The sequence below is a fragment of the Coloeus monedula genome, assembly GCF_965178545.1.
Source record: "Coloeus monedula genome assembly, chromosome: 24".
In the NCBI taxonomy this organism is placed as follows: domain Eukaryota; kingdom Metazoa; phylum Chordata; class Aves; order Passeriformes; family Corvidae; genus Coloeus; species Coloeus monedula.
The window spans coordinates 5,357,227-5,378,399 of NC_138804.1; the positions used below are offsets into that span (position 1 = coordinate 5,357,227).

At 64.7% G+C, this 21,173-nt stretch overlaps 1 protein-coding gene across 2 annotated transcripts in view; it reads left to right on the forward strand.

The window, feature by feature from the left end:
- Positions 1 to 1,655: 1,655 nt before the first annotated feature.
- The window catches only part of FOXO6 (forkhead box O6), a 34,462-nt gene continuing 14,944 nt past the window's right edge, over positions 1,656 to 21,173 (forward strand). Inside the window, exons 1-2 of one of the 2 annotated variants that reach the window (XM_082296711.1) lie at positions 1,656 to 1,733; positions 1,857 to 2,844. In XM_082296711.1, the coding sequence (XP_082152837.1) occupies positions 2,416 to 2,844 (429 nt within the window). In that variant the 5' untranslated portion in view covers positions 1,656 to 1,733; positions 1,857 to 2,415. Of the gene's footprint in view, positions 2,845 to 21,173 lie in introns of both variants that reach the window. The other variant, XM_082296710.1, reaches the window with a different exon arrangement.

Sequence of the window (21,173 nt, forward strand, 5' to 3'; positions counted from 1 at the left end):
AAGTCCCGCCTGTGTATTGCATTATATTTATTATATTATATTGTATCTATTAGATTATATTATACTTTATTATATTATTAGAGCTGTCAGGCCGAGCACTTCCAGGCTGCAACCCTCAGCTCCTTAGTTGCTTGGGTAACCTCAGGCCGTCCCTTTGGACCAGGAATGGGGCTGCAGGAACAGGACTGCATGTGACTGTGGCATGAAAGACGCTGTTACCGGAACAAGTGGTGGCACCAAGGGTGACAAAGCCCAGAAGGATGCAGGGAGCTCAGTGACAGCGTTACCCAGGGCCAGCCAGGCATGGCGGGTGGGCAGGGACACGTCTGCAGTAGGGACGGGCAGAGCGGGCAGGGTGAGGCAGGAGGGTCCCTCAGGTGGTGGGGAAGGGACAAAGGTGGGGGACAGACTGTGTGGCTGCTCCAGACACCCCTGTCCCCAGCGCGTGCAGTGCCAGGGGTGTGTCCCCAGGGGATGCGGGAGGAGGGGGATGTTGGGGTGCGGGCAGCGAGGTGGATGCAGGGGGCAGGGATCAGGCGAGTGTCCCAGTGGGCGCTGGGTGAGAGCTGCAGGTGGGTGCACGCTGAGGGGTTTGCACCCTCATCCCCAGCGGGTGCCGGGGTGTGTATGGCTGAGCAGCGTCCGCAGCGCGCCTGAGTCGGGGGGAACAATGCTGTCCTCCAGCCCTGCTGGGCCTCGGGGGGATGCGGGCATCCGACCCTGCCTCGGGTGGGCTTCGTGGGTCCGACCCCACGGTCACCGCGTGTCCAGTGGGGACATCACCGGGGAGTCAGCCGGCTGATGGGCCCGGCGGTCTGCGGGCCGGACAGGCCCCGACGGGGCTGGGATCGGGATTACGATCGGGGTGGGGATCGGGATCGGGACCGGGGTCGGGATCGCCCCCAAACGTGGGCGGGAGGGCGTGGGCTGTGCGGAGGGGGCGTGTCCCGCGTGAGGGGCGGGGCCGAGCGGCGGTGGGCGGGGCTCGCTCGGGGTCTCCCCGACCGCGCCGCGGGGGCGTGGCCGAGGCGGGCCGGGGGCGTGGCCCGTAGTAAAGGGGCGTGTCCCTCCGCGCGGCCGCGTTGCCCCGGGTGACGCGCGGATGCAGCCGGCACCCGTGACGTCACTCGCGGGGCGGGGCCGCTCCCCCCATTCATCGCCCCCGCCCGCGGAGCGTCCCGCCGGCGCCCATCCAATCAGCGCGCGCAGGAGGCGTGGCCGCCGGGCCCCTCCAGCCAATGAGGCGGCGGCGGCGGCCCGGGGCAACAATGGGGGGCGCCCGGGGCGCACGTGGGGCCGCGGCGGGGCCGGGCGGGGGTCGCGGCCCGGGGCGGGCGGGGGGAGCGCGGTGCCGGGGCGCGGTGCTGGGGCTCTCCTCTCCTCTCCTCTCCGCTCCGCTCCGCTCCGCTCCGTCCCGCCCCGCCGCTGCCCCGCGAGGCGCGGGGGCACTCCCCTCCCCCGCCCTCCCCCCGCCCCTCCGGGCCCTCCCCCTGTGTCACGGCGGCGCCCGCATTCGGGAACGGGCACGGCGGAGGGAGGGAAGGAGGGAGCGAGCGAACGAACGAGCGAGCGAGCGAGCGAGGGAGCGGCGGCCGCCCCAGCATGTGGCCCGCCCGCGCCGTGGCGGCAGCGCGGCGGCGGCGGCGGCGGCGGGCAGGTGCGCGGCCGCTGAAGCGGAGCGGGGGGGCGTAGGGGCGGGAGCCGCCCGCCGCCGCCCTCGCCGGCGCTGTCAGGTGCGTGCCGCCCGCCAGCATGGCTCCGCCGCGCCGCCGGACCTAGCGCCGGGCTGCCCGCGGGAGACTGCGCCCGCCGCGCCGAGGGCTCCCCCCATCTCCGTCCCGCTTCTCCCCGCTTAGGTGCCCCGCCGCCCGGCCCCGGAGCCCGCCGGTCCCCGGCCGAGGATGCCGCCCGCCACCGCTCGCTCCGGTTCATCTGTTGCTGCCTGACCGCGCCACCAGCCCGATGGATGCGGCCGCCCCCGCGCCCTGCCCGCCCGCAGCCGCCCCGCTGGCTACCGAGCCGGGAACCGCTCCGGAGCTCCGCGGCTGGTAAAAACCAAACCAAAACCAAATCCGAACCAAAAAACATCCCCCCGCTTCGGCCCGGACTGGAGAGGCGGCCGAGGACCATGCAGCGTGTCCCACGGCTCGGCGCTCCCGGCGCGGCGCCGGGCACAGCCGCCTCCTAGAGCCGCCGGACCCGGGGCTCCCCCGGACTCGGGGCTCCCCCCTCCAGGACCCGCGCACCGAGCGGCTCCTCCTTCCCTTCTCCCCTCCAGCCGGGCAGGGAGCCCGCCTTCGCACTCCTCTCCCTCTCGAGATTTTGGGTTTTTTGTTGTGTGTTTGGGGTTTTTTTTGGGTGGAAACCGCCCGTAACTCCGGGGGGGGGCTGTGGGGTGGCAGCGGGGAGGCGACCATGGAAGAAAAGCTCCAGGCGCATCAGGTGGAGATCGACCCGGATTTTGAGCCGCAGAGCCGTCCCCGCTCCTGCACTTGGCCTCTCCCCCACCCCGACTTGGCGGCGGAGGAGGAGGATGGGGGCGCGGGGGGAACCCCGGCGCTGGCGGCCGGCGGGGACGGAGCCGAGAACGCGGCGGCCCCGGTGGAGCGCAGAGTCGCCGCCGCTCCCCCGCCGCCCCCCGGCGCGGATGTGGGGCAGCTCCGCAAGGCCAAGACCTCCCGGCGCAACGCCTGGGGCAACCTCTCCTACGCCGACCTCATCACCAAAGCCATCGAGAGCTCGCCGGAGAAGCGCCTCACCCTCTCCCAGATCTACGACTGGATGGTGCGATACGTCCCCTACTTTAAGGATAAAGGAGACAGCAACAGCTCCGCCGGCTGGAAGGTACCTGACCCCCTGACCCCAACCCCAGCGCAACTTTGCCCTCTCTCCCGAAGGTGTGCCGGAGCATGGAGCTTTGTCCCGGGGCAGCCGGAGCTTGGTTCTGGCGGGGAGGCTTGGGGGATCCCCGCCGTCCTCACAGCTGGGGAGAGAAGGGCTCGGTCAAGTTTTGGGGAGAGCTGGTGTCTCGGGGTGCTGTGTGTTGGAACGGGGTGAGCTTGTCCCTGCGTCACCCGCCGGCCTCGCGCTGAGGGTCGGAGCGGTGCCGCCGTCCCCCGGGAGGTCAGGGCGAGGGATGGAGACAGGCAGCGGGGTCGCGGGCGGCTCTCCCTGGTGTGCGAGCCCCGGGGTACGGTGAGTGACAACCCCGAGTACCGGGGTACAGTGAATGATAACCCCACTGCCACAGCTCTCCTGGCCCTGCCTGTGGGGACCCCGGCCGTGCCAGGTCCCCGCGTGCCGGTGGCCGGCCCGGCAGGACAGCCGGAGGGAGGGCTGTTCCCAAGCAGCTGTCTCCAGACTGGCTTTTACCCGGTGCGTCCCCGCTGCTTCAGCCCCCGCCTTCTCCGAGGCCGCGTCCCCCTCCTGGGGGCCAGGCAGGCAGCACACGGTCCCCGCGGCTCCAAGCTGGCATTCCCTGGCTCTGCGCTCGGCTGGCACTGTGGGCTCGTTAGGATTCCCTGGCGCAGGCAGTATTCCCCTCTCTGTCGCTGTGAGCTGGGGATCCATGGCACCGGCCATCCCGGCACCAGCGAGGGCACGGAGGGTGCTTGGTCTGGGGTCACCCTGGCCCCTGCCCCTCTGGCTGGGCTCTGCACTGGAAAGGGGGAAGAGATCGACTCTGTCCAGATGGTGTCAGTAAAAAGGAGCCAGTTTCTCTTAAGTCCTCCCCTAAGCCCTGTCACCTCCAGTGTGATTAGTGTGTTAGCAGGCTCCGGGGGCTCCCACACCAGCCTGCGGCCCTGGCACGCGTGTCCTGGCTCCGTTGGGGGCAACCAGATCCAGCCCATCTCGGGGGTCCTTCTTGGGTGCAAACGGGGCTCTTTTGGGGCAGGAAGGCCGGACTATGTGGCACCTGTATCCAGGCTGTGGGAGCTGGTGTTGTGTGGAGGCTGGGCACCCACTCCTGGTGAGTGGGCTGAGGGCAGCTGGTGTCCCCCCGGTGCGGGAAGGGTGTCAGGGCTGTGGAGGTGGCAGGAAATGGTGCTTGTGTGGGGCCTCTCAAACCTCCACCTGGGTGAGACCTGCACAGCCCTGGGCATGCTGGGGAAGAAGGGTCTCCCAATGCTCACACACCGTGGGGACAGCAGGGGACATGCACTGATGGGGTCTGGAGATGTGTCAGGGCTCTGAACTGGGGGCTGGGAGGGCTCGGATGAGGAGTGAAGGGATTCCCAGGCAGTCACATGTGTCACTGGGGGCTTCGTGTTGCGTGGTGTGCAAAGGGGGAGGACAGGCTCAGTAGTCCAGCTGCTGTTGGGCACCAGGGGCGTTTTCAGGGGCTCCTTGCTCAGGTGGGCTCCCCTGTGTGCACCCCATCATGGGATCCTCTCCCCTTTCCTGGCCCCTCTCTGGTTTGGAGCGGCTCTGCCAGGGCTCTGCCTGGGCTGCGGGCAGGTGGCTCTGCTGCCTGGGCTGCTCTGCTGGGGCTGCTTCCCTCCTGGCAGCCTCCCGTGCCCCCTTGTTTGCACTGGGGTTTAAAGCCCCCAGCTGGGCTGAGGCCCAGGCAAGTGCCCTGCCCAACCTGTCTGTACTCCAGGCTGGGCAGAGCGGGGTGCTCTGGGGCAGAGCGGGGTTCCCTGGGGCAGAGCAGGGTGCCCTGGAGCCTCTCCTGGTGCTGCAAGTGCCCAGTCCCCAGCTGGGGCTGGTGGTGCGAGGGCTGGCAACAGCCCAGGGTAACAAGCAGAGACCTCCTTTGCGTGGTGGTTTCATCAGGCCACAGCGTGTCAGGAGTTAAACACCTCCCCCACAGCCCCTGGTCCCTCCTGGATGTCCCCTGCCCCAAACCCCCTCGGTGTCGCCTCCCCCGGCTGCCGAGGGAGCCCCCAGAGCACTGGCCAGTCGGTTTTGTGGCAATGAGCTGCTGGTGGCTGATTGCAGGACCCCTGGGGAAGCTGCATCCCTTGGCCCCAGGCCTGGGAGAAGCATGGCAAGGCCACAGCTTTGCATTGCCCAGCACGGCAGGGTCGGAGGGAGGTCTCGGCTGCTTCTTTGATTGGTTCCTTCACAGCCTCTTGGTGCTGGACAGAGCAGGATGGTGGGGTCTGGGGCCTGGCCGAGGGCCCAGCGTCCCCATGGGCATTGGCTGTGCTGCTGCTCTGGCAGGACTTTGTAGAATCATGGGATGGTTTGGGTTGGAAGGGAGCTTAAAGCTCATCTCATCCCATCCCCTTCCACTAGACCAGGTTGCTCAGAGCTGTGTTCAACCTGGCCTTGAACAGTTCAAATCCTACTCTTGCCTTCTCCAAACCCTCTCTGCCTTGCTCTGGCATCGGAGGGACCTTCAGACCCCTCCCTGCATCCAGCTGGCTGAACCTGCACCCGGCTGTGGTGTCGGATGTGCCTGTCAGGAATGTGTGCCCCAGGCTGGTGGTGGTCTCTTGGAGGGGAAGGCTGTTGGCAGGGGTTGCATTTTGGGGTCAGGCCTCTCCTTCCCCACCAGGCTGCGCATTGCATTACACGGTTTCATAAAATCACAGAATCATGGAATGGTTTGGGTTGGAAGGGACCCTAAAGCCCATTCCATTCCACCCCTGTCATGAGCAGGGACACCTTCTACTATCTCAGGTTCCTCCAAGCCCCATCCATCCTGGCCTTGGTCCCTTCCAGGGATGGGGCAGCCACATCATTCATGGTGAGGTAAACTGAGGGACAGAACCCAAACACCTCGGCCGTGCCCAGCATCGGGACCGGGACCAGGACCTGTCTGGGTCGGATGGAGAGCACACGGGGGATGCTCGGGCTGCTGATCCTCGGGAAGTGCAACCCCCCATGGGCTGAGCCGGTGTGTCGGGCTGGTGCACCAGGAGCTGCTGCTGCTTCCCGATGCAGGGCAGCGGGCGCCCGCTGACTGACAGTTCTGCTTAATTAGGGAGTTGTTATTTTATCAATTCCAAAGCGCTTGAAGTTTTCTGCTCCAGCTCACGCTTTCCTCTTGTTAATGGGAAACCAACACCCTCCGTCAGAAAGGCAGCGGCACTGATGCATTTTAAAGGGTTCTGCTTGCTCCGGTTTGACATCCAAAATATAACAATCAAGCCATCAGCTGGTGGATGCCTGTTTGATGCGGCTCTGACAGTGCTGAAACCTTAATTTCCCAGCCCTCCCTGCACCTCCTCCTCCTTTCTATTGCCGGGTCGGTAGCGTGGCGGCCGTGCCTGGCATGGGGGCCGGGGCTGCCGTGTGCTCGGGGCTGCCATGCAGAGACACCCCCCTGCCAAGTGCCACCGTCCTCCTGCAGGGCAGAACGGAAATGAATTAGGGAGAAAAAGGTGTGGAAATGGAGTTTGGGTGGGAGTGTGGTCCCATTGCTGCTCGAGGATTTGGGGGTTTGGGGTACCAGGCTGTTTCCCCTCCCTGCTGCTCTGTGACCCCTGAGCTATGGCCAAGGGGGAGGGCCCTGCTGGGCAGCCCCCGAGGATCCCTCCAGGGAGCAGCTCCTGGCTCGGTGGCTCTGTCGCTGGTGCCCCCCTGCCCATCCCCTCTTGGATGGGGACAGTGCCTCTGGAGCCTTGCCCAGTGTGGCTGGAGAGGCTCCAAGCCAGCGCCTGGGACGGATGGGGATGGCTCTCCTCTCGCGGAGGGCAGCCCGAGTGCCCTCAGGGCGTGGGTGCTGCCACTGGGGGTGGCACAGCAGTGAAGGGGCAGTTTCAGGGAGGATGGGGTGACCTGGCTCTGGGGTGACCTGGCTCTGGGGGTGCACATCGGGCTCGCTGCCGTTTGTGCTGGGCTCAGCAGTGTGGGTACCGGGGGGCTCGGCGGGGGCACGGCCCCGGGACCCCGGCTAAGGGGGGGTGGCCGGTCAGGGCTGCCCTTGGGGCGGTTTGGCTCGGCTCGGCTCGGTCACGGATCCCATCCTGTCCATATATGGAAATTTTTCCAGCGGCAGGGAGAGCCCGATGCTCCCCGGAGAGCTGCCCTGGGCTGGGAGCCGCGGGGCCAGGAGAGCCCGGTCACCCCGGGGAGCACGCAGGGCCGGCTCCTTCACCTCGGGGAACCCCTCTGCCTCAGCTCCTCGATAAGCCCCCCTGGCTCTCCTGTCCCCACAGGTGCAACACCCCCGGGATCCCCTCGTGTCAGGGGACCCCCCCGCCCTTTCCCACAGCAATGCAGGGTCCCTCTGGATGTGAAGCTGGGGTCTCCCCACCTGTCCCCAGCTTCACCCAGGGATGGGGGAGCCAGTCACACCCCCCTGAGCCTCCCCCATGTGCTGCAGTGCTGCCGGTGGTGTGGCTGTGAGGAATCCCCTCTCCTCCTTCCCACCTCATTTCACTCTCTCCTTTTGGAGGTTTTCGTCTTCTAATTTTTTTCCCCCCTCTCTCCCTTCTTCTGGAATCGCTTCTCATGCAGCGCTAACTGCTGAAGTAACACAAACCTGCTAAATGGTCCGGCTTTATGATAGCATAAAAATGATACTACAGAAGCGAGTGGGGCTTTATTAAACCCCAGGGAAAGGCTCCAAATGAACAGCTTGCTCTGCTCTTAGCTTCCTCCCCCTGCTTCCCCCTTTATTTTTAATAACCACTGGAATATAAACTACAGTTAAGATCCTGTGGACTAGAAGAGTGCTTGCAGCCCGGCATTCTCACCATTCTTCCCGCCGTGGATCCCTGTGTGCATCCCTCCCGCAGTTTCCTGGTGCTAGGGTGGGAGGAGGACCAGCATCCTGGGCTAGGACACGGATTTTGTAATTAAAAAGCCTTGTAAATATTTTTTAGGGAGGCTGTGGGTCGGGCCAGGCGTGTTTGGGGAGTGAGCTGGGCTCCTTGGCCAGGCTTCCCATCCCAGTGGGATGCTCATGGGGATGCTGCTGGCAGTGGGAGGCCCTCGGGGCTTAAGGAGTGGGGTTGGACATCTCTCACCTTGGGTCCTCGCCCAGGGATCCCACAGGAAGGGGATGAATCTCCCCTTCCCATGCATCAACAGGGTCTGGGCATGGTTGGACCCCCATCCCCAGGCTGCCCCCTCTGTCCCTGGAGTCCATCCCCAGACTCACAGCCACCGTGCCCTTGGGTCTCCCGTGGCGATGCTCTGGAGCTGGATCTGGGTCTCCCCTTGCCCTGACACCCCACCGCGCCCCGACGCTGCCTGTGGGGAGGCAGCTGCCCTCCTGTCCCCCGCACCCACCGCGGTGGGCTCCCTGCTCCCGGCTCACATGACTTTTAATTACCCTGACACTTCCCGCCGGCTCCGGGCGAAGGTGCCTGATTAGTGCCGAGGTGAAAGGCACTTTGGGTTACGGAAGGACACGCGGAGGCTCGCCTGTCTGCCGCTGAGGCTCATTTTGGACAGCATCTGTTCATTATTATGTGGTGCCTTGGCGCGGTGCCAGCCAGGGGAACTGAAAGCCGCGGCACAAAGCTCGCTTTCACCCGCCGCGGGGAGGAGGAGGAGGAGGCACCCGGCGCTGGGCGGGGAGCCCGGGGACCCCCAAGGCAGGCTGGTCCCTTCCCTCCCAGCAGGGATGCTCCAGCATCCCAGGGCATCCCGAGCTGCTGCGTGCTGTGGGGTGTCACAGAATCATAACCACAGACTGGTTTGGGCTGGAAGGCACCTTGAAGATCATCTTGTTTCAACCCCCCGCTGGAGATGTCCACCCCTGGGACTGCTGGTGTCTTGTGGGGTGGGGGGGAAGCAGCAGGATGGGGGGATATGGGGGTTTGTGGGGCTGGTGCCCGCTTTGTCAGCAAGGGACTCATTCTTCCCCTGTGCCACCCTGTGCATCCCTCCGTGCCCAGCAGGGCTTGGAGCAGGGCAGCTCTTGGGCTTTTCCACTGGGGTTGGTGGCACTTTGTACACACTGAGCCAGAGGTGCAGCAGTGATGCAGCCCAGCTCCTGCTCCCTGGGGCCTGCAGGGCCGAGGAGGTTTCCCGAACAGCCCGAGGTGCTGGCAGTGGGGTGGCTCTACCCAGATCCCCTGGTGCTGACAGACCCCTGCCTGTGGGGCTGGACACATCCCAGGGGGTGCAGGCAGCGATGCTGCCAGGCACCCTCAGTCTCCACGGACACGTGTTCCCTCGCGTGTTCCCTCACGTGTGCTCGGGCTGTGCTGGGCTCCCCACGTATGCTCGGCCCATGCCTTGTGGGAGGATGGACATTGGGTGTGCCAGGGCAGCACGGGAAGGACCCTCAAACACCGTGGGCTGGCTTGTACTGACCGCTTCACATCCCTCCTGGCAGTGTGGGCTGATGGCACTGTCCCCCTGTCCTCGAAGACCTTGGGGGACAACATGTCCTTGTGGACACAGCGTGGCCGTGCTTCGGGGCGCAGGCACTGGGGGCTTTTGCAGGCTGTGGCTGGGGGGAGCCCAGACTGGGGCAATGAGCAGCTGCCTCTGATTTACTTGGGAAGGGGACAAAAAGCCCCACCAATTCAAAACCACACAAAACACCCCCCCAGCACCCCCCCAACACCCCCCAAAATAAAAGAGGCAGTGGCACGGAGGAGAAGAAAGGCAAGGGTTGTTCGCAGGCGCCTGGCGCGGTGCCAGCGCGGGGACGCTCCGGAGCAGACATGCCAAGCTGTAATTGCAGACAGGCTCATTTCGAGAGACGAGACGGTTATTTTTAACTCGCGTTAAGGTAATGCACTGATCTCCTGCCTGTGGGTTCAAAAGTTCACCCCCCCTCTCCCCAAAATCCCCTTTGCTCACCCACCCCATGGGGGTACCCCTGGTTGGGCTGCGAGTGACCCCTGGGGAGCACATGCTGGTCCCCAGAGCCCCACAGCCGGGCAGCCTGACACTGCCCACACCCTCGCCCTCCTCGGGGCAGCCGCGGTGTCTCCCGGGGAGTCTGGCTCATCTCCTGTGGGACTGGGAGGAGGCTGCAGCCAGGCCAGCCCTGGGGTGTGGAGGAGACGGGCATCCGTGGGGCTGTGCCAGCTCCATGCCCAGCCCTGGTGCTCTTGAGGTCCCCAAGGAATGTGCAGGGGATGGATGCTGCGTGCCAGGGTGCCAAGTCCTGCTGGGAGCCCGATGGGAAAGCCTTGCACTGCTCTCAGTGGTGGCACCACCCACCCCCCAGGTCCCCAAGCACTTTTTAGTCCCGGCCACATGCACTGGTGACTGTGCTGCCCCGGGCATTGCTGGCATCTCCTCCAGCAGCCAGACTGGCAGCAGTGACAGGGCAGTGTGGGGGTGGTAGGACATGGGTTCCCCCTCCTAGGCCTCACTGGCTGCCCCACAGAAGGGCTGAGCCTGCGGGCCGCTCGTGCAGCTGGAGCAGCCCATGATCCCGGTGCTCCCAGTGACATTTGTCAGTCCAAACTGAGGATGTATGGCCACCTCAGCCCTGCCTTTTTCCTTAAAACACATTGCACAATGCCAGGAGGGCACTGGGGGCAGCTTTCCTACCCTGGGACAGGGTGTCACTGGCTGCATGGGACCCATGTGGTGCCAAGCTGGGGAGCCTGGGGGTGAGCCTGGCACCTGCTTCCCAACCCTCTGCCCAAACCATCTGAAGGGAAAGTGGAGCAGGAACGCCCCAAAACGTGTCAGGTTTGGCCCTGTAATAGCTGTGATTAATCCTTTTCCCCCTCCCCAGCCTCTCCCAGGAGCTCGGCAGCTGGGAGCCGGCGGGAATGAGGCCCCGGGGTGCTCCCGAGCAGGAGCAGCGTGTCCGGCGCCCTGTCCCCAAACGCCCTCTCGCCCTGCTTGGTGGCGTCAGCAGTTTGCCAGACGGCCGGGAACTCCCTGCATGGCTGAGATGGCTTTTGTCCTCGGCTGTCGCATGGCTGGGGCCGCCAGCTGCAGGTGCTGCGCTGCTTCCCGCTGCCGGCTCGGCATTTCCCTCCCGTTGCGTGTCGCTGCTTTCGGCAGGAGCGCTGAGCTCCGGGATTTGGGGGAATCCAGCGGGAGCTGAGGCTTTCTGAACACGTTTCGTGGCTTTTCGCGGCTCGTCCCGGCTCGGTGCTGGCCCCTGTGGCAGCGCAGCGGCCTCCGGAGCCGATAAATCAGGGAGCAGAGCCCGACTGCGCCGGGGTGAATTGTGGTGCGTTATCCGTAATGAGTTCAGTGGGGATGGCACGGCAGGAGCCGCGGGGAGCCTGGCACAGCGTGAGCCGTGGGAAGCCTGGCCGGGTCATTCCCGGACTGTGACCCGGGCAAAGCCGGGGGCATCTCGCAGCCCGGCAGAGAGGGCTGCTGGCCATGTGCTTTTTGTGCAGAGCCGGGGGTGGGAAGGGCTGCCCGGCATCCCCCGCACGGGGATGGGGAGCCGAGGGGTGTGCGGGGTACCCCTGGCTCCACACCGGCATCTGTGAATGCCGGGGGCGTGGGCAGCACGCAGTGGCACGGTGAGGTTTGGAGCATCCCCGGAGCCTGCCCGGGCTCTTGATGTGTTTGATAGTACAGAAGTGGAAACATCCAGAGCGAGCTGTAAGGATGGGAGAGTCGGGGAGACCGGGACTGCGACCGTGCTTAGGACCATAGTGTGACCTCATTTAGCAGTGGCTCCTTCCTGCGGTGCTTGGAGAGCACGGGTGACATCCCATCCCATCCCATCCCATCCCATCCCATCCCATCCCATCCCATCCCGCCCCGCCCCGCCCCGCCCCGCCCCGCCCCATCCTACCCCATCCCATCCCATCCCACCCCATCCCATCCCATCCCATCCCATCCCATCCCATCCCATCCCATCCCATCCCATCCCACCCCATCCCATCCCATGGCACAGCTGGCTGGAGCTCCGGTGGCTGCTGGGAGTGGGTTTCAGCAGGATGAAGATGGGCAAGTGCCCATCTGTGCCCAGCCGCACTGCCAGGTTCGGGCAGCCGGGACACTGGCCATCATCCCCTCCCTGCATCCTGTCCGGCCAGAGCCACCCTCCCCTCCCTGCCCCAGGTGCGATGTGTGTGCGGGATGCAGGGGAGGAATTCATAAGCTTGTGGAGCGACAGACTCATAAATTTTGGCTTTTTTTTCAAGACTGTCAAACCTATGCCTGTCCCAGGGATGTAAGACAGCATTTTATTGCTGCCTGCTTGATGGTTGTTCCCTTCTCCTCCGTGGTTGTGATTTATCTCTGCACTTTGCGCTGATTGGATTAGAAGTTTAAATGCTAAGGGTGCATAACAATATATTTTTCTTATTAATATTAAAAAATCATTATTGGATTTTTTATAGTTCTGTTTTGAATTGAATCCCCTTGCTTGATTTATTCTCTCTCCCAGAGTAGAATTTAATGCTAATAGGAACAATCATTGCTTTGTTTTGAATCTTTGACTGTTTGGAAAACTTTCCGTGCAAAGGGAAATTACAGCATTATTAAGAGTCCATTAAAAGAGGGTTTGCCCATTCCTGGCTATTACCTGTAAGCTGGAGGGAAAACAAAAAACCCAAGACAAGGAGTCTCTTCTTCAGGGTTTCTGCTCACACCCTTGCCGAGGTGTAACGCAGTGATGGCGCTGGTTGTTAAAATCGGCTCTGTTCTGTCGCAGGGATTCATTTCGGGTCTTGTTGGGTTGGTGCTGGGTGGTGAAGGTGTGTGTGGCAGTGGAGTTCACAGGTGAAAGGCAGGAGCTGACTGGGACTGCCTCTGCTTCCCGCTGGATTTCATATTTTTAAGGGAAATAGAAGAAGCAGGACGGCAGCTCCTGGCTGATGCCTGTGGCAGCACTGTGGGTGCCAGGCAGAGGGGTGGAGGATGCTGAGTTCCTCCCTGTGCTCCCCTTTGCCTGGGGTGGGTGCTGAACCCTCTGCCCGCACTGAACCCAGTGCCCACCCAGCCCTGGGACCCACCACGCCCTTGTGGTTGTGCCCATTGTGCCTCACGTTCCGGCAGCTGCCTGCAAGGGCGCTGGGCAGAGCCCTGTGGGCAGCCCTGGGGAGCAGGGGCAGGCAGGTGGGAGGGGGCAGGGGCTGGGGACGCGGTGCCAGGCAGGTGGGATGGGGCAGGGGCTGGGGACGCGGTGCCGGGCAGCTGGAGACGTGCGTGGGGCGGGCGCAGCGGCAGCGGGAAGCTGTGCCAGGCTTGGCAGGCAGCAGCAGGGCTGGCAGGGCACCCCAGCCTGCCCGGGCACGGCGGGACAGGCCTGGGCACCCACGGCCCTGCAGCACCGGGGGAGCGGGAGGGTGGGGTGTGGGGTGTGGGGGGCATAGCTGGGAGCGGCAGGAATGTCGGCCCCAGGCACGCAGGGGCTGCGTCCTTGGCATGAACTTCCCTGCAGGGCTGTGCCGTGCCAGGCCACCACCCTGCACCCCAAAAGCTGCAGCTGGCACCCCGCACTCTGCTCCCCAAAGCCTGCTCCCACTGTCCTGCACCTGCTCCCCATGCTGTGCACCCCTCACTCTGCTCCCCAAAGCCTGTACTTGTGCCCCCCAGAACTGCACTCTCCTCCTTTCACTGCGTGTTGTGCTCCCCAATCTCTGCTCCCTGCATCCCCAAACCTGCACACCGTACCCTGCATTCTGCCCCTCAAACCCTGCAGCCTGCACCCCACCTGCCTGGACCCCTTCCCAAATGCACCTCCTGCCATCCCGCACCCTCTCCCCCCGTGCACCCCATACCCTGAACACCCACTGAGAAACCTCCTGTGTTTGCTGGAAACCCCATACCCACACCCCACTGCCTCTGCCCTACACAGCTGGTCCTGGGAGAGCTCCACACCTTGCGGCCAAGACTGGGGCACGGCCGCCTGCCCCGTGGGGGGTTTCCCAGTTGGCCCAGTGCACTCTGAGCACTGGGACATCCCCTCTTGCTGGGACTCTGTGCCAGTGCCCACGAGTCCTGGTGTGCTCAGCTCTGCCTCCCCGCCCCTCCGTGCTCTGTGGGTTACGGGGTGTCACTGGGGGGAACCCCTGACCCCCCTGGCCCCATGGCACACCAGCCTCAGCAGTTGGGATGGCATCTCAGACGGCTCTGGGGGTGCAGTGCTGTTCTTTGCTGCAATGAGCTGAGGATTCCCGGGTTCCCAGATTCCCAGCAGCATGTTCTCAGGTGTCCTGCCACGTGCCAGGACTTCCTGGCTGAGGTTTCCCGCTGCCCATTCCTGGCCAGGCAGTTCTGGGATCCCAGCAGGATCTGCTCACCCCCCGTGTGGATTTTTTGGCTGACCCTCTCTTGTTTTCCCTCTGTCCTGGAGCCTGAGTGCACCAGCCAAGGAACGGGAAGCTCCTGCCAGGCCCCCGTGCCAGTGGGGAGACTGTCACTGACTGGGGGGATTTGAGGTGGGGACCCAGTGTGGGGGGATAGGGGGTTACCACCGGGATGCACAGTGGGGTCTGGGCAGGTACCTCTGTGCCCGTCCCCGAGGTCAGGGACACCTCTCTCTGCCCATGTGGGTCTCAGGGGATGACCCCACGCCTGGGGATTGGGCAGTGAGATGGGGAGATGTGGGGTGCAGTGCTGTGGGGTGCTGGGCTGGGAGATTTGGGGTATGGGCTGTGCAGTGTGGGGTCCTGCAGCTGCCACCAGGCAGCAAGGGGAGACACGGAGTGGGCAGTGCTCGCAGGGGGGCCAGTCTGGCTCCCCAAAGCTCCCAGTTTAACCAGCAAGGCGCCAGCAGGGTACCCGGCTGCGGGGGTCTGGGGCAGGGCTCCCCCAGCCAAGATGCTGAGGTGGCTCTGCAGCAGGGACAGGATTCCTGGGGTCCCCTCCTGCCTCCCTGGGGCACCCCCGTGGTGACACAACCCCGGGGAGACAGGGCCAGCAATGGTCCCTGGGACTCCCCCTCCCTGTGCCCAGCCCTCCCCAGAGCCCAAATCCTGCTCCTGCCGCTGGAGAAGGAGCAGAGCAGGAGCTCCCGCCCAGACACCTTTTTTTGGTAGTTTTATCCTCGTGCCCTGAATAATGCATGGCAGCAGCCTCCAGCAGAGCCTCTCCCTGCCCTTCTGCCCCCCAGCTGCCCCCCGGCACCGCCTGGCTTTGGGGGTCCGTGGGAGGGGACACAGGGGGGTCTGTCACCTTCGATCTGCTGCCAGGGCTTGGGGGTGGTGCGGGCAGGGGACGGAGAGGCAGGTAGCCCCAGGACCATTGTCTGCCTCCCCACCCCTGTGCCTCAGTGTCCCCCTTGTCGCTGTGCCAGGGATGGGGAACTGAGCTGGTTTCGCTGCCTGGCTCAGGACACCCCATCTTTGAGGGGGTCTCTGGACAAGTGCAGCCATTTCTGCAGGGCTGGATGTGCTCCAGGGCAGGTCAAGCCCCCATCCAGCTGGGATCTGGCTGCGGGGCCGGGAGCAGCGAGGGGTTAAACGCACTAAAGGCGGTGTGAAACTTTTGGCTGGGGAGCTGCAGGCAGAAAGTGCATTTGTAGCCGCAAGTGGCTGCCTTGAAGACGATCCAGATTTGTCTGGGAGCCGTCTGCTGCTAAAACCCTTTGATCCACTTACTTCTCCCCGGGGAGCTCCCTGCAGCTCTGGTGCTAATGCCCCCGTGGCGACAGGGGCTGAGCTGCCAGACGGATGCAGGGGAGACCCCCCCTCCTGCTGCCAGGGAAGGGAGCAGCCGCAAAAAAATGGGGGGGGGGGGGGGCAAAAATGGAGGGGCTTGGGGATACAGGAGCGATGTCACCAGGATTAATCCATGGGGTGCAGGGAGTGGGAGCAGGTTTGGTTGTTCCTGGGCTGTGGGGAGGAATGGAGGGTAGAGGGATGGGGGCATGGAGAGTGACAGGATTCAGGGATGGGGGGATGGAGGAGGTTTGGCTGTTGTCAGGCTGTGGGCAGGGATGGAGGGAGCATTGCCAGGTGATTGCCACAATGCCAGGGCATGGGGGGATGGTGGTGGTGTTGTGGGGAGGGTTTGCATCGTTGGTGTCTCCCCAGGACTGCAGATCTGGGGGGTCCCAGCCCCGAGGCCGACTGCCCCAGGGCTCAGTTGGAGGATGCACTGCTCAGCTGCCAGACCCGCTGGGTCAAGTGGCTGAGATGGTGAAATGGCTGAAAGGGGAAGGCAGGAGAGGGGCAGGAAGGAGGCAACTCCAGTGCATTAAATGGGATATTGGGAGTTTGGGATCATAGGGAGTCTTGCTTTTACCATAGGAAATGTTTAAAGATCGGGAAGCTGAAATCAGCTCCTGTACTGGACCTCAAATCACAGAATCCCAAAATGGTTTGGGTTGGAAGGAGCCTTAAAGTTCATCCTGTTCCACCCCCTGCCATGGCAAGGACACCTTGCACTATCCCAGGCTGCTCCAAGCCCCAATGTCCAGCCTGGCCTTGGACACTGCCAGGGATCCAGGGGCAGCCCCAGCTGCTCTGGGCACCCTGTGCCAGGGCCTGCCCACCCTGCCAGGGAACAATTCCTTCCCAGTGTCCCATCCAGCCCTGCCCTCTGGCAGTTAAGTGGAAAATTCCCGTTTTCCAGTGGGTGTCAGGATTGAAGGTTGTGCTCAGCTCTCCCGCGTGGGCAGCTCCGTCTCCCGCCCTCCCCAGATCGCCACTGTGGATGGGTGTCGCCCTGTGGCTGTGGGTCCCTGCGGCTCCTGGCAGGGCAGCAGCGCTGTACAGCTGGGACAGCGTCAGTGATGGGGCTGGCACGGTGCTGAGCCGGGCACCGAGAGGGGGGACATCCACCCTGTACCCCCATAACGCCCACGGGCGAGTTATGGATGGACCATCACCCGCAGGCTGCCAGCCTGTGCCCCGAGCAGGATGGGGCTGTGGGCAGGATGGAGGGGACAGTGACCTCGTCCCTCCTGGGGGATAGCGTCTTCGAGCTGGTGCTCAGGAGGGGTTAGGAAGGCGCTGCCAGCAGCCGTGACCGCGCTCGTGGGGAGGGGAAAATCCCACTGAGGCGCTGGTGGAGCCGCGGGAGAGGCCAGGGGACGGTCACGGCCGGGGACAGCCAGGCTGGGGACGGTCACGGCAGGGTCCAGAGGGCTCTGGGAGGGCTGCAGGGGTGGGATGGAGGTGTGAAGGGAGGCGAGCGAGGAGCGAACAAAAGCTGCATTGAGTGACAGAGCCCGGCCGCCAGCGGAGCAGGAGCCCGGCCAGGAAAAACAGGGCCCGGAGCGGGGAGCACATCGTGTCCCTGGCTGCGGCCGCCGGGGCTCGGTACATTCTGTAGCGGAGGAAGCTGGCGCAGGGACGGGCTGGCTCGGGCCGCCGCGGCGCAGCTGACCCGCGGGGAGCGGCACGGGGGGCTCCCCACCGGCGCTGCAGCCCGACCCCCGCGCTCGGGGCCGACCGCGGTAACAGGGAACGCCCCGAGCCCGGCCGGACCCTCGGGGGTGCCCAGCCCTGGGTCAGCGGTGGGAGGAGGCGGGGGGCCGGGGGCCGGGATGCAGACAGCGAGCGGGCACCGTGCCCAGGAATTCGAGGATGGTTTGCAGGCGGCGCTGCCCGGGCAGCAGCGGCTAATTCAGGCTAATTCAATTACGGCTCCGTGTCACGAAGCCGGGGGCCGGCGGCGTGTGGGGGCGGCTGGGGGCCCCGCGGGGAGGGGTGGCCTCTGAGGGGCTGCCAGGATGCCAGGGGATGCCATCGGCGGGATGGGGGTGTCCTGTCCCCGCCACCTCTGCGGGGAGACCCCCGGCAGGGCGCTGTCCCCAGGCTGGCACCACCGGCAGGTGCCCGCAGCTTGGGGACCCCCAGCTGGGTGGTGCTGAGGTGTGACCCCGGGTGCTCAGACCCCTCAGGATGGGCTTCCAGGGGGAAACAGTCACGAGAAGCTGCTTTCCTGTAGGGATGTGTGACTTCCCGTCGCTTCCACACCTCCTCCCTGTGCTTTGCCATCTTCTGCCTCCTCCCCAGCATCTGCCCCAGCCCTGCTGCAACTCCCAACTCCCAGGAAGACCCTAAAACTAACATCCAGGGGAGCTGTGGATGGGTTCAAGCCCCTGGGTCCGGGTTCAGGGCACTGTCACTGCAGTTCAGAGCTGGTTTGCTCTGGTGCTCCAAGCATTCGTTCCTCCTGCCCGTTTTTGGGCATTGTGTGACACCCTCCCGCCCAGACACCTTTTTTTGGTAGTTTTATTTCCAAGTGTCTGATTCCCCACTGGCAGTGTGGACCTGGGGAAGGTTCTGGGGCCACGAGCTCCTGCCACGGTGATGGCTGATCCCACAGCCCAAGGCATCGCTGCCAGTTTGTAGGGGGCGGATTACTGGGGGCTCTTGCTCCGGAGAGACCCATCAGCAGTAGAAAACAGTCCTGAGGATGCTGCAGGGCCTGGCCCGGAGCATCTCCACTTCCTCCTCGGTGCAGGAGGGCAGCTGGTCCCATTGCCCGGGGACTGAGTGGCCCCGTGGGGCCGTGGCAGTGCGGGGTGGATCCGGATCCTCCCTCGAGCGCCACCGGGACCGGCTGCCTCGGCAGCTCTGGCTGATGTAATTTTTGCCATTACAGGTAAAACTGCTCCGCCTCGGGTGGCAAACTCCCCCAGGGCAGGGAGGAGGGGGTTGTTGTGTTCCTGTTGCTTTGCAGCAGCCTACAGGGATCCCGCTGCCTCCCCAGGGTGGCTGCCTGCTTCCCCTCCCCCTCCTCCTCCTCCTCCGCCTCCTCCTCCTCCTCCTCGGGCTGCCTGTGCTGGCTGAGTCCTTCCCAGAGCTGTGTTGGGGGGCAGAGGCTGCACCACGCGTTGCCCCCACCCCGGCAGCCCCTGGCTTGTTACCCCTGGTCCTGCTGGGTTTGTGCCTGGTCTGGCAGCATTCCTGCCTCCCGCTGCCTGCCCCTGGGGAGCATCCCTGTGTCCTGCCCGAGCCGGTGCAGGTGCAGCCCAGGGACCACTGCAGTAGCTGTGGCTGTGGCTTTCCTGCCACCCTGAGTGATCAAACCGCGCTCGGAGGAGGGGACACCCTGCCCGGGGTAATGGTGCATCCCTGGTGGTAGAGTTTGGGACATCAGGGAAAATCCTGGGGCGTTCCTGGTGCTTCTGAGCCCTTGGAGGGAAAAGCAGAGGCTGTGATCGAGCTGAAGGAGACATGGGGATGCAGAGCTCTCCCTCCCTGGGGTGAGCTCGCTGCCAGCCCCTGCCCGTGGGCCGATGGGGGGCTGCAGGCAGGGGAACGTGTCCCTCGGTGTTGTTTTGGGGAGACCCAGGGTGGGGAGCAGGGAGCAGAGTGCTCAGCCAGAGCTGGGGCGCAGTGGCTTCTCTGTCGCTGCTCCACCAGCCCAGCAGAGCAGCCCCAGGTGGGGTGGCAATGTCCCCAAGGGGAAGGTCCCCTGCTCATCGCCTCACCAGTGCCTCAGGGGGATGGCAGTGGGAGGGCCAGCCTCAGTGCCCCCAGGGCACATGCCACAGGGCAAGAACCCTTTCGATGAAGCCAGGGTGCACTGCCAGGCCCCCACCCAGCGCCCACCTTACCTGCAGGATGTCGCCTGCTGTTTCCCTGGCAACGGCGATGGCATCCCGCACACCTCGGGCAGCGTTTCCCTGCATCCCCTGCGATGTCAGCCCTGTTTCCCGGGTAACCCAGCATCCGGGAGCTCCGGCAGGCAGGTACTGGGGCTCCCCAGCTGCCTTCTGCTGTGCCCAGCCACGCGCCACCTGACAGCCCTGCTGTGGGGGCCCATGGTGGCCTTGGGTGGTGGGGACAGGCACGATCCTGGCAGGTCTGGGGGAGCAGGCAGCCCTGCCTGTCACGACAGAGCTCAGCCCACACTCTGCTCACTGCGGGTGCCTCGTGGGTCTGCCGGGTGTGGGGAGCCATGGGCAGCTCGGGGGTGGGAGGAGAAGCAAGGCTTGGGGCTGCTGTGCCTGCACAAAGGGCCGGGGACTGGCTCTGGGCTTGTGGGCAGTCAGCGTTCCCAAGGGGACAATAGCCAGGGGGTGCTGGCAAGTGTCCAGGACAACTGGTCATGCCTGGACTTTCCTGGTCACCTCGGGGTAACTGGTCTCGGCAGGAGGGCACTGGTGAGGTGGGTTCAGCATCCCAGTCCAGGCTGGAGCTGGGGTGTTTGCCTGCAGCTGCTGATGCCCTTCATGCCATGAGCCCATCCAGGGGTCAGTGCACTGGGCAGAAAGTGTGCCCCGTGCTCTGTGAACAGCTTTGCCCTGTCCCACTCCAAGTGGGGCATGTCCCTGTCCCCTGCTCCCAGTGCAAGGCATGTCCCCCACTCCCAGTGCACATCTTGGGGGGACCAGACACCCCCAAACTCCGTGGCATCAGGGTTCAGTGCTGGCTGCCAGGGCAGGGGAGGCCAGGAGCCTCCCAGGATGGGCAGTTCCAAGTGCTTTCTCCAGCAGTGGATCCAGAGCCAGGAAATTCCCTCACTGAGGCGGCAGTGTCAGCCCTGCCTGGGGAATGTGCTTGGATGAAATCGGAGCCTGCAGCCAGCTCTGGCCAGGATTTCCCCGTGGATCCTGTGCTCTGCCCCGTGTGCTGGGCTGGGAGCTGAGCACAGGCAGGAGCTCCTCTGGGGCGTTTTTGGGGGGCCATGCTGGCAGCCAGCCCCTCTCCTGCACAGACCCCCTCAGGAGCACCACCCCTGCCAGCCCCGAGGAGATCCAGCCACCCCATCCTGCCGAGCCCCTGAGCAGGGCGATGTCCCGGGGGTCCCCCTTTTCCCACCCACCGACGGGGCTGTGCTCACAGGGTGCAACCCCACGAGCACGAGTGGGTTTGCCGGTGATATCAGGGGTCTGTGGGGTGGTACCGGGAGCCCAGGAGGTGACAACAGGGATCTGTGGGGTGGCACCAAAGATCCATGAGGTGACATCAGAGGTCTGTGGGCTCAGCCACAGGAGTCATGGGCAGAGCTGTGCTCAGGGGATGCCTGGAGGCTGCTGGGTGCTGGCAGTGCCTGGGGGCATCGGGGTGCGGCAATCTCCCCCCCGGGAGGATTTTATCCCTGGCACAAGGCCCCGCACGTTCTGGGGCACGGGAGGGCTTCAAGGCCACCCTTGGGCAGCTGCTGAGTGTGGGGGAAGCCTCCCCTCCTCCTCCTCCCGGCTCCCTGGGCTGTGAGTAGGCACGGGCTGGTGGGACCCCAGCCCGGAGCTGCGGGGGCAGCGGGGGTGTCGGTCATTAGCAGGTGCAGAGCAAACTAAAATAAAGGGGTCAGCTGAGTCATGGCACAGCTGGCAGGGGTGGCAGGGGACTCGGGAGGGGGACTGGGGATGGGGGGCACTGGAGGGGCACAGGGGGCTGTGACTGTGGGTGCCCGTGTGCAGGGTGGTGCACGCTGTGCCACGAGGGTGTGACTGGAGCAGTGTGTGACACCCCGCTGCAGGC